At 44.6% G+C, this 14,151-nt stretch overlaps 1 protein-coding gene across 14 annotated transcripts in view; it reads right to left on the reverse strand.

Annotated features, from left to right (window-relative positions):
- Positions 1-14,151, reverse strand: part of RAB3GAP1 (RAB3 GTPase activating protein catalytic subunit 1) — a 103,772-nt gene that overhangs the window by 11,011 nt on the left and 78,610 nt on the right. For all 14 annotated transcript variants that reach the window (XM_040440543.1, XM_040440542.1, XM_040440544.1 and 11 more), the window contains exons 18-19: positions 3,313-3,450; positions 1,686-1,913 (exon numbers count right to left, since the gene is read on the reverse strand). In XM_040440543.1, the coding sequence (XP_040296477.1) occupies positions 1,686-1,913; positions 3,313-3,450 (366 nt within the window). The remainder of the gene's footprint in view (positions 1-1,685; positions 1,914-3,312; positions 3,451-14,151) is intronic.

Here is a 14,151-nt window from a genome sequence, read left to right on the forward strand (position 1 = left end):
CCCAGTAAAGCTCTGCCAGTCTCCATGATCGCTAGGGCTGTGCCTATAGTTGTGCATTAAAGGTTATATTCACCATTACAACTATTGCATATTGTCCCAAAATGGTAATTAAGGTCACTATGCCATAGGTGCTCTTGTTTTGTTTCTACAGCTCTTATGCAGATCCATGAATCTCCGAGGTAACAAACCCTGTATAGTCTCCTCTTCTTTACCTACCAAAGGTGTCTGCATAAAGAAATGGAAGAAAGTATGACTGCGGGGTCAGACTACAGTGTTTGTTTGTAGTCTGTTACCATGGAGACACAAAGGTGTACATAGGAGCTGTAGAAACAAAATAATAGGACATTTTAATTAAAATCTATCTCAATGAAAGAAAACTGTGGTTGCAAAGATGGACACTGTCTTTAAATTGTATTTGAAGGATACAAAATGGTGGAGGAGCAGAGATCAAAGATAAGGAGCCATCAGTTAAGCTGCCTCACGGACAGAGTAAAAAATACAGAGCCTGCTACTAGAGAATCTCAATCCTGCACAGAGAAAGGGGCTGAAAATTTTAAAGAATGGCTGAATATTTTTTAATAAAGACTAATTAAAAAAATGATGTTTTTACATCAAAATTAGTACAATGCATTAATAAAAAATATAAAAATACCCCCAAAGGAGTACATAGCCTTTAAAGAGACCCTCTACTTCCATAATGATTTTTTTCAAAATCTGCCCAGAGTACCCCAAACACTGCATATTTTTGCCCTATATACTGGTTTGTCTGGTCAGCACTTTCCTTCTCCTGTTCTTAGCATCACTGCATTCTGGCAGGATGTTTACATGCAGAACTTCCTGTTTTCCCAGCATACTTTGCTCTGTAACGTTTTACAGGGCTTGCTCTAACAAGGAAGAAAGAGGTGTATGGGCATGACTACTTTAGAGAAAACAGTGTAGCAGGCCGGGCAAACCATGAGAAACATTACAGAGCAAACCATGCTAGGATACCTATCAGGAAACTGAGGAAAACAGGAAGTTCTGCATGTAAACATCCAGTCTGAATGCAGTGATGCTGAGAACAGGGGAAGAAATAGCGCTGACATAAACAGGTATACAAGGCAAAAATATGCACTTTATGCAGATAAAAATGTCATAATAGGACTGGGGAACCTCCTTATGTATTCTAGTACTGCTTCTATTTACAGGCAGCAGAAATCTTGAAAATGGTGAGCCACCAGACTTCTGGATGGCAAAAGCACAGAAGGTAGCACGCTGTAGTGAATGGAGCAGGAGCAGATTTCTAGCGGCACACGGTGTTAGCGTTAGTACAGAACAGCCTGCCGGACAATCCTAACGCTAATGTGAAAGAAGCCTTAGATTTCCCCAGATGGCGGTGCACACAGATGCAGCGGCTTGGAGCTCTCGGGGCTGGGTTACCAAAATGAATTTTTGATGTATAACCACAATGACAATAATAAAGTTTCTTCTTCTTCTTCTTCTTAAAGAAAGCACCAAACTGCACATCAATCCGTCAGAATTTTTGCTTGGCAGCCACTTATCTCCCCCTCCCCACTGAAATAAAATGCAGGTTAATGTGGTAGTCAGGGTGATAACTGGCTAGATCACTCATCTCCAGATTAAAGGATATTTTCACCAGTTCATGTAACACCCCTTTAACAGGAAACAGACATTCGTCTTCTCACCTTTTCTGCCTCCTTGGTGTCATCGAATAATCTGCGCTGTCGGCGGACAGGGGTTGGTCTGGCCGTCTCCCAGGCTTCCACCCACATGTTATTGGGGATTTTCATCCTCGCGCTCAGTTCCCCTTTGATAACTTTGTTGCCGCTTTCATCCACCACTTCCTCCTCGACGTAATCCCGTGGGGAGTACCACCGGACAAAGTCCTCCAGGCAACAGCCGGGGTTCGCAGCCTGTAGAAGAGCAGTCATACAAGTCACAGGGGATGGGGGTGTAAATTTAGGAGGTGGTGATACCTGCAGGGCACTCACATGTACATGTCTCTTATACCGTGCAAATTAGCTCTCCTCCAGACAGAAGAAACTTCTCTCTCTAGCGCCACCTATAGGAAGCTCCTCTGGCTTGGCCAATATCACCTAGTCAAGTTTTAGGGCTCTTTATAGGGTCGCCTCATTACAAACACCAAACCCCATCCACAGGATAGAGGATAAGTGTCTGATTGTCGGGGATCCGAGCGCTGAAGCCCCTGCACATCAACAAAACCTGAGCCCTGTGTTCCCCATCTCATAGACGTGATGGTCGCCGCCAGGCCGCAACATTCAACTGTATGGGACCGCTGGAGATAGGAGAGTACATGCGCTAAATGCAGCATGGCTTCTACCACAATGCACCTCTCCTGCAATCACAGTGAAGATGTTTGCTTTCTAAAATGAGAAATATTTCTTGCAGCTGAGGATTTGGTACAATTGTATCCAGTCTAGACAATTCTCTGAAGCAGTACAAATATGTCTGCTACAGTGTATCAGTCTGGAGTTCAGGCTGTTTAGCTCACAGAGCATTGTCTAGACTGGATACAACTGCAGCACACTCCCAGCTGCGAGCAGGACTAGGCATGGGTGGCTTTTAAGCCTCTAAGGGTCCATTCACACGTCCGCAAAATGGGTCGGCATCCGTTCCGCAATTTCGCGGAACAGGTGCGGACCCATTCATTTTTAATGGGGCCGGAATGTGCTGTCCGCATCCGCACTTCCGTTCCACCAAAAAATAGAACATGTCCTATTCTTGTCCGCAATTGTGGACAAGAAAAGGCATTTTCTATGAGAGTGCCGGCGATGTGCGGTCCGCAAAATGCGGATCCGCAAAACACATACGGACGTGTGAATGGACCCTTAGTATCAACATGAAATTTTTCCACTCACTGACAGCAAGGAGAGATCTTGAAAATGAAGTACAGATGAAACATGCTTCATGTGGAGGGTCCAGTTTTGAGCTCACCGGCCAGTGGCGCTGAATGCTGTCTGCGTGCAGACATCACTAGGACGTACCATCAATATTTGACTGGTGAAGGTCCGACGGCTTGAAAAAGCCCTTAGAAGATGAAGTGTGCACTGTGTTCTCCTAATGACTGCTGGGGTCACATCTGTCATATTCCCCACTGAGAGGGCATTTAATGTTATTACTGAGACAAGCCCATTAATAACATAGAGTGAAAATATTCATGTACTCCTATGTAACAGCGCCCCCAGAGGTAAAGATGGGAATGCCTAAAAAATTTCAACCTTAGGACCTCCCCGCGCTAACACAGTGCAGCTCCTTGCTGGTGTAGTAACGCAGCATACACATCAGAGATACCTTGAATGATTCCATGTCTGACAGCAAGCAGGCACTTTGCATCCGTGCCCGGAGGTGCGCCCCTTCTGCGGAGGTTCCCAATTTAGCCAAGACCTCAGACTGTTCCTCCAGCAGGTCTTCTGTCATAGGTGCTGGCTCCTGAAATAGCAGAAATAAGCAGAATTGAGTCATTGCTGCGGCAGCGTTTTCTCTGACCTGTACTCCCGGAGGATTTTACGCCTGGTTCCTGAGGCATGTTATACCTCAAATTAGGCGGCTCAGGAACCGCGCCATTGTCTGCAGCTAACAATAGGCTCGCTATTGTGACTAATGGATGTTTGGGAGGACACAGAGGCATGCAAAAATGTGCGAGGATGATAAAATTTCTGCTGAGTGCTGCTCTGAAGCCACAATCTAAGTGACTTCACTGAACTGTCATATCTGTGGTGCAGCGAAGGTCATTGAGGACAACGGAGATCAATCCCTAGAAATATGTAATTGGAGTGACGCGGATCATAGCATCGTCTTAAGCAGTGGTCTCAAACCTGTGACCCTCCAGCAGCTGCAAAACTACGACTCCCAGCATATCCTGACAGCCAGCATGCTGGGAACACTAGATTTCGAGCACAGGGTGGAATCCACTCGTCTACAGCATATCCATTTATGACTGCCAGTCACTGCCATATGTTTGGGGCACTGATCCGCAAGTAAAGTTATGGTTTACTACTCTGCAGGGCATCATGGGGTTAAATGGGGTCTCTGCTACGGGGTTAGGGCATTCTGGGGGAAGCCCTATATTCAGGACCACCATCAATAATCTCATAAAGGACTGAATAGACTGGATACAACTGCAGCAAATCCTGCGTTTGCACAGGCTTTCAGTCTCTAGATGTAAATAAAGCTTCCCAGTCACTGACAGCCAGCAGAGATCTTGCAAACAGTGAATAACTGACACACAAAGTATATTAGAAGGTTACATAACTTTTCATTATATGATGTTTAAACTTCATTTACATAAGGACTGGAAGGACAGTTTTAATTTAAAGGGGTTTTCTAGGCTCCTGACACTGATGACCTTTCCTCAGGATAGGTCATTAATATCCGATCAGTGACCACCGATCGACTGTTCCCTGCAGCCTCCAATGGGAGATGATCTGCAGTAACCCGGCACGGCCACTACCCTTTGTATAGAGCTGAGCTTCCTGCTCCATTCAGGACCTGGTTCTGCAGGGATCCGCCGATTGGTGGGGGTGCGCGGTGTCGGACCCCCACCAATCGGATATTTAATGACCCGATGATAGCTCATCAATAACAGGGCCCTGGAAAACCCCTTTAATGGAATCTTTTCGTATGACGACGACCGAAACCATTAGAGTTTCCAATTCAATCAGTGCCAAAGGCGGACTTTCCTGAGCACCGGGGACCCTTGGGAGCAATAGGTGGTCCCAAAGTTCTGGCCCGATGACCGCCAATAATGTTAGTAACGGATGTGCCATTTCAGAATATACCCTGGGAGGGAAGGGATGCAAATGAGCTCTTAACAAGCTCCGCCTCTAATGCCACCAGATGTAAGGCAGCTCTTTACAAGCTCCGCCTCTAATGCCACCAGATGTAAGGCAGCTCTTTACAAGCTCCGCCTCTAATGCCACCAGATGTAAGGCAGCTCTTTACAAGCTCCGCCTCTAATGCCACCAGATGTAAGGCAGCTCTTTACAAGCTCCGCCTCTAATGCCACCAGATGTAAGGCCGCTCTTTAGCTAAGCCTTGAGACATGACTTGGATATTAAATAAGCCAGCGCCTCATCTGCAGACAGCTGTTTCGGGGTGATTGTCCCTCATCAGTGCAGAGCAGAGAGTACTGGCTTGACTGGGTGAGAGGAGTGTCAGGGTTAGGGGGGGTACTAGCTCTCCTTAGGGAGAGAGCGCTTTAATCAGCGTGAGGAGACATATAGGCCATACATGCACCTACAGGTGCTGGCTTATTTAATATCCAAGTCATGTCTCAAGGCTTAGCTAAAGAGCTGAACATTGACTTGTAGGATGGCTGCCTTGCATTAGAGGCGGAGCTTGTTAAGAGCTCATTTGCATCCCTTTCCTCCCAGAATTCCTGAGGAGCATGTATGGCCTATAAGTCTCCTCACACTGATTAAGGTGCTCTCTCTCTAAGGAGAGATAGTACCCCCTTCCCCTAAGAATATACCCTTTTACAGTCTATTGCACTCTTACAGGGAGAGGCTGACAGCAATGTTCTTCACTGATCCGACTAACAGGAAGTCCTGAAAATTCCCTGTCGTCGTCCCCCCCCCTTCCATGACCACTACTTTATATCAGACCCTCCAGGGACATTGCCATTCATATGTGACGGTTGCAGAGTCTAAATGTGATTTTCCTGTAGGTGGACTGTAGGGACAGTAAAAAACAGTAAATACCCACTGCCCCCCCCCAGAAGGCATCCGCCACAGGACGGGCGGTGTACGGACGCTGTGCACTATTATTAAGGAGCAGCAAGAAAATAAAACGCACACGCCTCCGCGAAATCAGATTTCACCAAAGAAACTGACAAAGTCTGGTGTTTCCACAGCAGCAAACTTTTCTGGGGGAGGAAATGCAAATCAGTGACGGAGCACAAATACACGTATCATGACTTATAGCACCGGCCCATTCTGCAGCAACAACAAACCACCAAGGAGACCAGGAGCTGAATCCACCACAGGACACTTACCAGGTGGCGCGAATCCCAGGACAAGGTGAAATAAAATGTCGACCATACAATTTTCACTTATGCCATCTATGGTGGAGGATGTTGTAAGTAAAGTGTGAATTTATGGATCGGAACCACGACAGCAATATGGCATCTAAGGAGTTAAACAGCCAGGACTGGAGTTCTCTCCAATCCAGACTGTTGCGAAGGGAAGTCACTGAATATCACAGCCGGGCAGCGCTGGCACAAGTCCTGTACCCACTCGATGTAAGCGTACGCCGTTATGTAGGAAAGGGTTAAAACACGGGGGGGGGGGGGGGGGGGTGAAGAATATACGGACTCTATACTGGTGTGACCCTAAACTTGGCAGCAGATGAGCGGAAGATGATGACCTTCAGCTCTATCCACGCAGGTCTTGGGAGTTTCTTACCGATCATGGAGGGCAGGGATTTTCTTCAGAATTCCTCTCCCCGGCCTAAGACGGACGGTAACAGGGAGTAACGGCTTGCATTCAAACCTTTAGCTCTTTAATTCACAATCTAAGATGATAAATTCCGAAACACAAAATGGAGAGACAACGGTTACAATAAAAAAAACAAAAAACTTCTTCGGACGTGGCAGGTTTACGGTGCAGCTTGGCGGAATGACTTCACGCTGGCGAGGAAAGAGGAGCTGACAACATAATATGGCACAACAGGAAAAATCCAGTCATCGATCCATAATTGCACGTCTAACCTCTCGGAACGAGGGTCACAATGAAGCGCTCCGGCAGAGGGGAGCAGGTACGGGGCCGCTCGGAAAGGCTCCTGTGGGGGAGGGGGAGGGGGGGTGTCTTCGCTGATTAAATGCTCGATACAGCTAAACAGGAGGAAAAAAAAAAAATCTATAGGTTGCAAATAGCAAGGCGCAAAGCACCTGGATCCGAGCGATAAAGCGCCCCGAAGAGCGGGCCCCAGCTGCTTCATTAATTCTACCTCACTCCACAACATAATGACAGCTCTCCACCAAGCTCCAAGTAAAGACTCGAGACCCCAAACTACATATGAAGGGCAGAGGGGCTCCAGCAATCCTCCCAGGGTCCACATAGGAAAGACGGATTACCTGGGGATTACCAAGTAACCTGCACTGGGAACTGAACTTCCATTATCTGCCTTAATAGGAACTTCTTAGGATAGGTCTACACGACGACATTTGTCGCACCAATGTCGCGCGACAATTTTTATAATGATAGTCTATGGTGTCGCACTGCGACATCCTGCGTTTCTGCGACGCGTTTCTGCTGCGTTGCAGTATGTCGCATGTCGCAGTACGACACCTTAGACCACCATTATAAAGATTGTCGCGCGATATTGGTGCGACAAAATGTCGCACGACACATGTTGCAGTGTAGTTGTGCCCTATGTGTCGCGCAACAAATGTCGATGTGTAGCCCTAGCCTTACTGGTGGGGGGGGGTCCCTGAGCTGTAACGCCACCATTGCTAAAATAAAAGCACTAAACAGCTGTGGTGTCCGTCCCGCTACCAGCAGCTTCATTAAAAGAGTTTTCCAAGTGTCATCAGCATCTGATCGTGGGGTCCGACGCCCGGGACCCCTGTCGATCAGTTGCAGTGGGCACAGCAACTCTAAGTAACATCATATTCAGTGGTCACAAGGCCTAGGCGCAGCTCGGTCCCATTCAAGTGAAGGAGGAGGCAGAGCTGCAATACCAAGAGCAGACACTATCCAATGGATAGCGCTGTGCTTAATAAGCTGCTAGGAGGCCGCGGAGCTCAATAAAGCGCCATGGCCTCTATCAACAGGTGATCGGCAAGGGTGGCGGGTTTCGGACCTTCGTCGATCGTATACTGATGACCGATTTTGAAGAGAGGTCATTAGTATTAAACACTTAGAAAACCCCTTTAAGTAAGGAGGAGCTAAAAGAGTAACATTCTCCGCACAGGACTGAAGCTATAGTAGGGGAGTGGGCACCAGGAACTCCGCCAGCGAGAACATGTCATTAGGATATGAGTGTATTTTTATGGAGTCAAATGGCAGCAATATAAGTATAAAACTCCATCTCTGAAACTTAAAAGTGTCCTCAAAGATATTCCCATTCCTGTACATGAAAGCAGTATTATATTCTTGTACATAAGGGTCAGTATTATAGTAGTTATATTGTTGTACATAGGAGCAGTATTATAGTAGTTATAATCTTGTACATAGGAGCAGTATTATAGTATTTATTTTCCTATACATAGGAGCAGTATTATAGTAGTTATATTCTTGTACATAGGAGCAGTATTATAGTAGTTATATTCTTGTACATAGGAGCAGTATTATAGTAGTTATATACTTGTACATAGGAGCAGTATTATAGTAGTTATATTCCTGTACATAGGAGACAGTAATATAGTAGTTATATTCTTGTACATAGGAGGCAGTATTATAGTAGTTATATTCTTGTACATAGGAGCAGTATTATAGTAGTTATATTCTTGTACATAGGAGCAGTATTATAGTAGTTATATTCTTGTACATAGGAGCAGTATTATAGTAGTTATATTCTTGTACATAGGAGCAGTATTATAGTAGTTATATTATTGTACATAGGAGGCAGTATTATAGTAGTTATATTCTTGTACATAGGAGCAGTATTATAGTAGTTATATTATTGTACATAGGAGGCAGTATTATAGCAGTTATATTCTTGTACATAGGAGGCAGTATTATAGTAGTTATATTCTTGTACATAGGAGGCAGTATTATAGTAGTTATATTCTTGTACATAGGAGCAGTATTATAGTAGTTATATTATTGTACATAGGAGGCAGTATTATAGCAGTTATATTCTTGTACATAGGAGGCAGTATTATAGTAGTTATATTCTTGTACATAGGAGGCAGTATTATAGTAGTTATATTCTTGTACATAGGAGCAGTATTATAGTAGTTATATTCTTGTACATAGGAGCAGTATTATAGTAGTTATATTCTTGTACATAGGAGCAGTATTATAGTAGTTATATTCTTGTACATAGGAGCAGTATTATAGTAGTTATATTCTTGTACATATGAGGCAGTATTATAGTAGTTATATTCTTGTACATAGCAGCAGTATTATAGTAGTTATATTCTTGTACATAGGAGCAGTATTATAGTAGTTATATTCTTGTACATAGGAGCAGTATTATAGTAGTTATATTCTTCTGCATAGGAGCAGTATTATAGTAGTTATATTATTGTACATAGGAGCAGTATTATAGTAGTTATATTCTTGTACATAGGAAGCAGTATTATAGTAGTTATATTCTTGTACATAGGTGCAGTATTATAGTAGTTATATTATTGTACATAGGAGCAGTATTATAGTAGTTATATTCTTGTACATAGGAAGCAGTATTATAGTAGTTATATTCTTGTACATAGGTGCAGTATTATAGTAGTTATATTCTTGTACATAGGAGCAGTATTATAGTAGTTATATTCTTGTACATCGGAGCAGTATTATAGTAGTTATATTCTTGTACATCGGAGCAGTATTATAGTAGTTCTATTCTTGTACATAGCAGCAGTAGTATAGTAGTTATATTATTGTACATAGGAGGCAGTATTATAGTAGTTATATTCTTGTACATAGGAGCAGTATTATAGTAGTTATATTCTTGTACATAGGAGCAGTATTATAGTAGTTATATTCTTGTACATAGGAGGCAGTATTATAGTAGTTATATTCTTGTACATAGGAACAGTATTATAGTAGTTATATTCTTGTACATAGGAGCATTATTATAGTAGTTATATTCTTGTACATAGGAGCAGTATTATAGTAGTTATATTCTTGTACATAGGAGCAGTATTATAGTAGTTATTTTCTTTACTACAGGAGCAGTATTTTATTATCTACTGACAAAGAATTTCACTTTCATTTAGCATTTTAGGATGATGACTAAATGAGATTGTAACGTGACATTCAGTTTTCTGAGACAGATGTGTGTTCGGTGCAGGTGTCCCTGGCATGACAGAGAAAAGGTGAACTGAAAGGTTTTGGTAGCTGATAGAAGACTTCACCATAGAGCCCTCTGGCAGCAAGAGTGGCAGGGTCAGGGCTCCAAATGTGGAGGTATTGATCAGCCCTAGAAGGGAGGACAGACACGGGTCAACTATTACTGCAGATTAATAGGATGAAAGACAAACACAATGTGCATGGATTTTAAGGTATCTCTCCAGAAGGAATCATTAGAGCCTGGAAACACGCTGACATTTACAGCGCATGAGGAGCCGGAGGGACGGAACTGAGGACGGGGCACAATAAGCATTTATAGCGTGTCCCACTCTGGGACGCAGTATTGACTCTATTACCTGCAGCTTATTGCTCTCCCCAAGGTAAAATCCTGACGGCCTGTGAAGATAATGATTTTACTCTGGCTTGATGGATGAATACGTGTACAAGGAATTTTAGGAAGGACTCTGAAGTCTTGAGTTGCAGGGATCTGAGATAAATGCAAACTCCTATATTATATTACATAGGAAGAATAGTACAAAGTATCACAGATCTGCACTGGTCGTCTGGCTGAATGCTCGGTTACACGGCTTGCTTCACAGAAAACAGTGCATGTAAAGAGGCCAATGACCAAGGGAGCTTACAATCTATAACATATGGTCAGTGCCTCTATTTTATGAAGTGCTCTAAAATGGATAGATATCTCAGATCGCTTCTGCTGGGAGAGAAGGGTCTCTGACCACTGCCACAGGAAGAGGTAGTTCCATGTGAGTGGCTGCTGAATGGCTGAGAACTGAAAGTAACAGAGGTGAGAGAATAAGGAAGATGAACGTATTACCTTATGGGGGAATTTGTGGCTTGCATTGTACGGGCAGTTATGGGGTGCAATGGTTAGCCTTGGTGCAGGAGCATGTGTGGCACACAGGTATTAGAAACAAGTTGGAACTTGCTGGCAATTTTACTGGCGTACTGTGGCTAACACTGCAATAGGGGGTATTGTGGGTGGGCTTGCAATGGGGGCAATGTGTCTGGGGTTGTTCTTGGGGCATTGTAGCTGCAATGGAGGGCATTGTTGGCAGCGTTATGGGACACTGTGTCTGGCACTGTTATGGCGGTACAGTGCGTGACAATGTATTGGAGGGCCCTGTGGCCGGCACTGTTACGGCGGCATTGTAGCCGACACTGCATAGAAGGCACTGTGGCTGATGCAGTAATATGGGCATTGAGGGTGACAATGTATTGGAGGGCACTGTGGCTGACGCTGTTATGGGGGCATTGTAGGTGACACTGCAATGGACGGCTCTTTTCTAGCAGTGTTATGGGGGCATCGTGACAATGTATTGGAGAGCACTGTTATTGACACTGTTATGGAGGGCACTGTGGCTGACGCTGTTATGGGGGCAGTGAGGGTGACACTGCAATGGACGGCTCTCTTCTAGCACTGTTATGGGGGCATCGTGGGTGACAATGTATTAGAGAGCACTGTTATTGACAGTGTTATGGAGGGCACTGTGGCTGACACTGTTATGGAGGCATTATATGTGACAATGTATTGGAGGGCACTACGGCTGGCACTGTTATGGGGGTACTGTGAATGACAATGTATTGGAGACAATGTGGCTGACATGGTTATGGGGGCATTGTGGGTGACAATGAATTAAAAAGCCCAAAGTTTGCTGCTGTTATGGAGGCACCGGCCATACAATGGAGGGCACTGTACTGAAGTACCATGACCCATGACACACTTTCTATACGGTCACGGGGCTTCTTGATGACTGGTGGAGGGTCCTCCTGACGACTTTAATTACTCTTATAACTTACAGCAGGGGTCAATATACAGTATTTGTAAAGCCTCATATCACCTTTCAAATTCCAAAACAAGTCTCAGCCTTTTCTGCCATGCTGGAACTTGTAGTTCTTTAAGAACAGAAGAGCTGTCCCTGACAATCTATGCCAGTAGAGATAGATCTATAGATTTCAAGTTTCCCGTGGTCATGAAAATTCACCCTCTTGTTGCAGCGGGCGGCTCCGATTAACAACAGGTTATACACCCCGTGACAACCTTCTAATACCATCCCGACCATTTATGGACCTACATGCTAAAATGGCAAACGTCACAAACTTTCAAATCCAGAAGGACAACTGACAAAGGACACAGAAACCTGTATAATTCTACAGGTGACAATCCCCGACACGGCCAGGAACTGACACACTGTGCCTTTAATTGCAGCGCTAGAAAGAAGGACGATTGACCATTGTGTCCCCGTTGCAGTCGTGTGAGATGCGGACATCATGAGTGACCGTGAGCGCCCGCCAAAGCAAGGTCACCTAGAATAAAACCCCCAAATGTTGCTCTCGGGGAAATCTGTTGTATGAAGCTATAATTGCTGTATCTGGAGTGAGAAATTAGCCATGGAAGTGGCACCGAGGGGGGTTCCTCTTTCTGAAGACAGCATGGTATTAACACCACGGCGCTTGATAAAGCAACATATATCGTTGCCACCACTGAGCCCACATCGCGGCAGATTAATATTCATGGCGGGGGCGCCGGCGCACCATGAGGCGCCTGCAACACATTTTTATTCTAAGTAAAGAGAAGGCGGTGATGCAGGGACGGAAACGCCGGCTTGTAATAAACATATTTCTGTTTTAAAAGCTCTGTCAAGATTGCACAAAGCGCCGGGCGTCTCTTAAAAGCTTATTTGCGGCCTCGAAATCTGCAGACCAGTTTTTCTCAGCCTGGGTGGAGGATATTAAAATGTGAAGGAAACTACAAATACAGAGGAGATTCAGGGAGCCTTTTATACTCAAGAGATTAGAAAATAATGGTCGGCTTCATTTTTTTTTCTTCTAGAAATAGCGCCACTCTTGTGTATAGGCTGTGCCTGGTACTGCAGCTTGGTCATACTCAGGTGAGTACCGGACACAGGCCATGGGATTGGTTGGCCGCAACGTTAGGTCTGGTGCCCGGTCATGTGCTGGCATTCAAGGTGTCCTTCTATGTGTATCTGCGTCCTACGTACCCCCACTCTCAAAAAGTACCCCATAACATTAACTTACACTGTCATGTAGGGCTGCAAATTACGCCAATGCTACTTCTTGGTGTAAAAGCTGTAATTGCCACCCTTCCCCCCCACCGACGGGTGTGATAGTTACAGTGAGCTCATGCCAAAAGACATGACGACATCACTGTGCCAATAATATTACATCACCACTGGCACGGAAACATTGTAGCAACTATCAGGACAAGACATGTGGTAGAGGAGTGCCTAGACTGGACACATTGTGACAAATCCTCAGCTGTGAAAAAATATTAGCCTCTGAATGCAGGCGAGAGTGCTCCCATTTCCTGACAGCAAGCAGAGCTCTTGAAAGCGGTTAGGAAAGTGTACTAGAAACTTGCAGAACCTTTTTTTTTTTTTGTTATAAATCGATCCCTTTCATTTTTTTGTCACTTTAGATTGATTATTTGGCCTGAGATGAGCCGATCAATCGATTCTGTAAAAAGTGGAGACAGCAGAATAAAAAATAATTGTTCAATTTAATAGAAAATAATCAAGACGCGCACTGCAGGCATCCCGAGCCATGGGGGCGAAACCTCCGGGGATCTAACCTGATGTAAATATGTTTACAGAGAAGTCGAGACAAAGCGGAGAGAATCAGCGGAGGATTGTGTGCAGCCCCGCGACGGAACAAGACATGGAGATTTCCCTACACAGAACGCGCTGCACGACCACAAATCAAGAACTGCCATGGCGGGTCCCTGAAACGGCAGGAGGAAACGGATTTGTATAAAGGGTAAATAGCTCCTCACCCCGTGCACTGCGGAGACGTGTCAGCAACAGCGCCATTACTACGGGCGGCGACAAGAGTCTAAATAGCACATAAACGTTTGGGCAGTATTAGCAAAATTTGTCTCCAGAAGCCAAATTTATAAAGAAATTCTGTAATAGATTACAGGGGTTTTCTGAGACCCCAAAAACGTAAGTAAGGGCAGGGAGAGGCAGCATGGAGGACTGGAGTGACGTGAAGCAGGTAAGTTTGAACTTTCTGTTTCATGGGCCATGCGGCAGGAACTTGTTAAAAAATCATTTTTACTGGGAAAACCCCTTTAAGGCCCCAAAAGGCCTGGTCATTAAGGGGTTAAAGCACTGCTGAACTTTTCTTTATACACGGATTC

Source organism: Bufo bufo, chromosome 7 (genome assembly GCF_905171765.1).
Source record: "Bufo bufo chromosome 7, aBufBuf1.1, whole genome shotgun sequence".
NCBI classification, from domain to species: domain Eukaryota; kingdom Metazoa; phylum Chordata; class Amphibia; order Anura; family Bufonidae; genus Bufo; species Bufo bufo.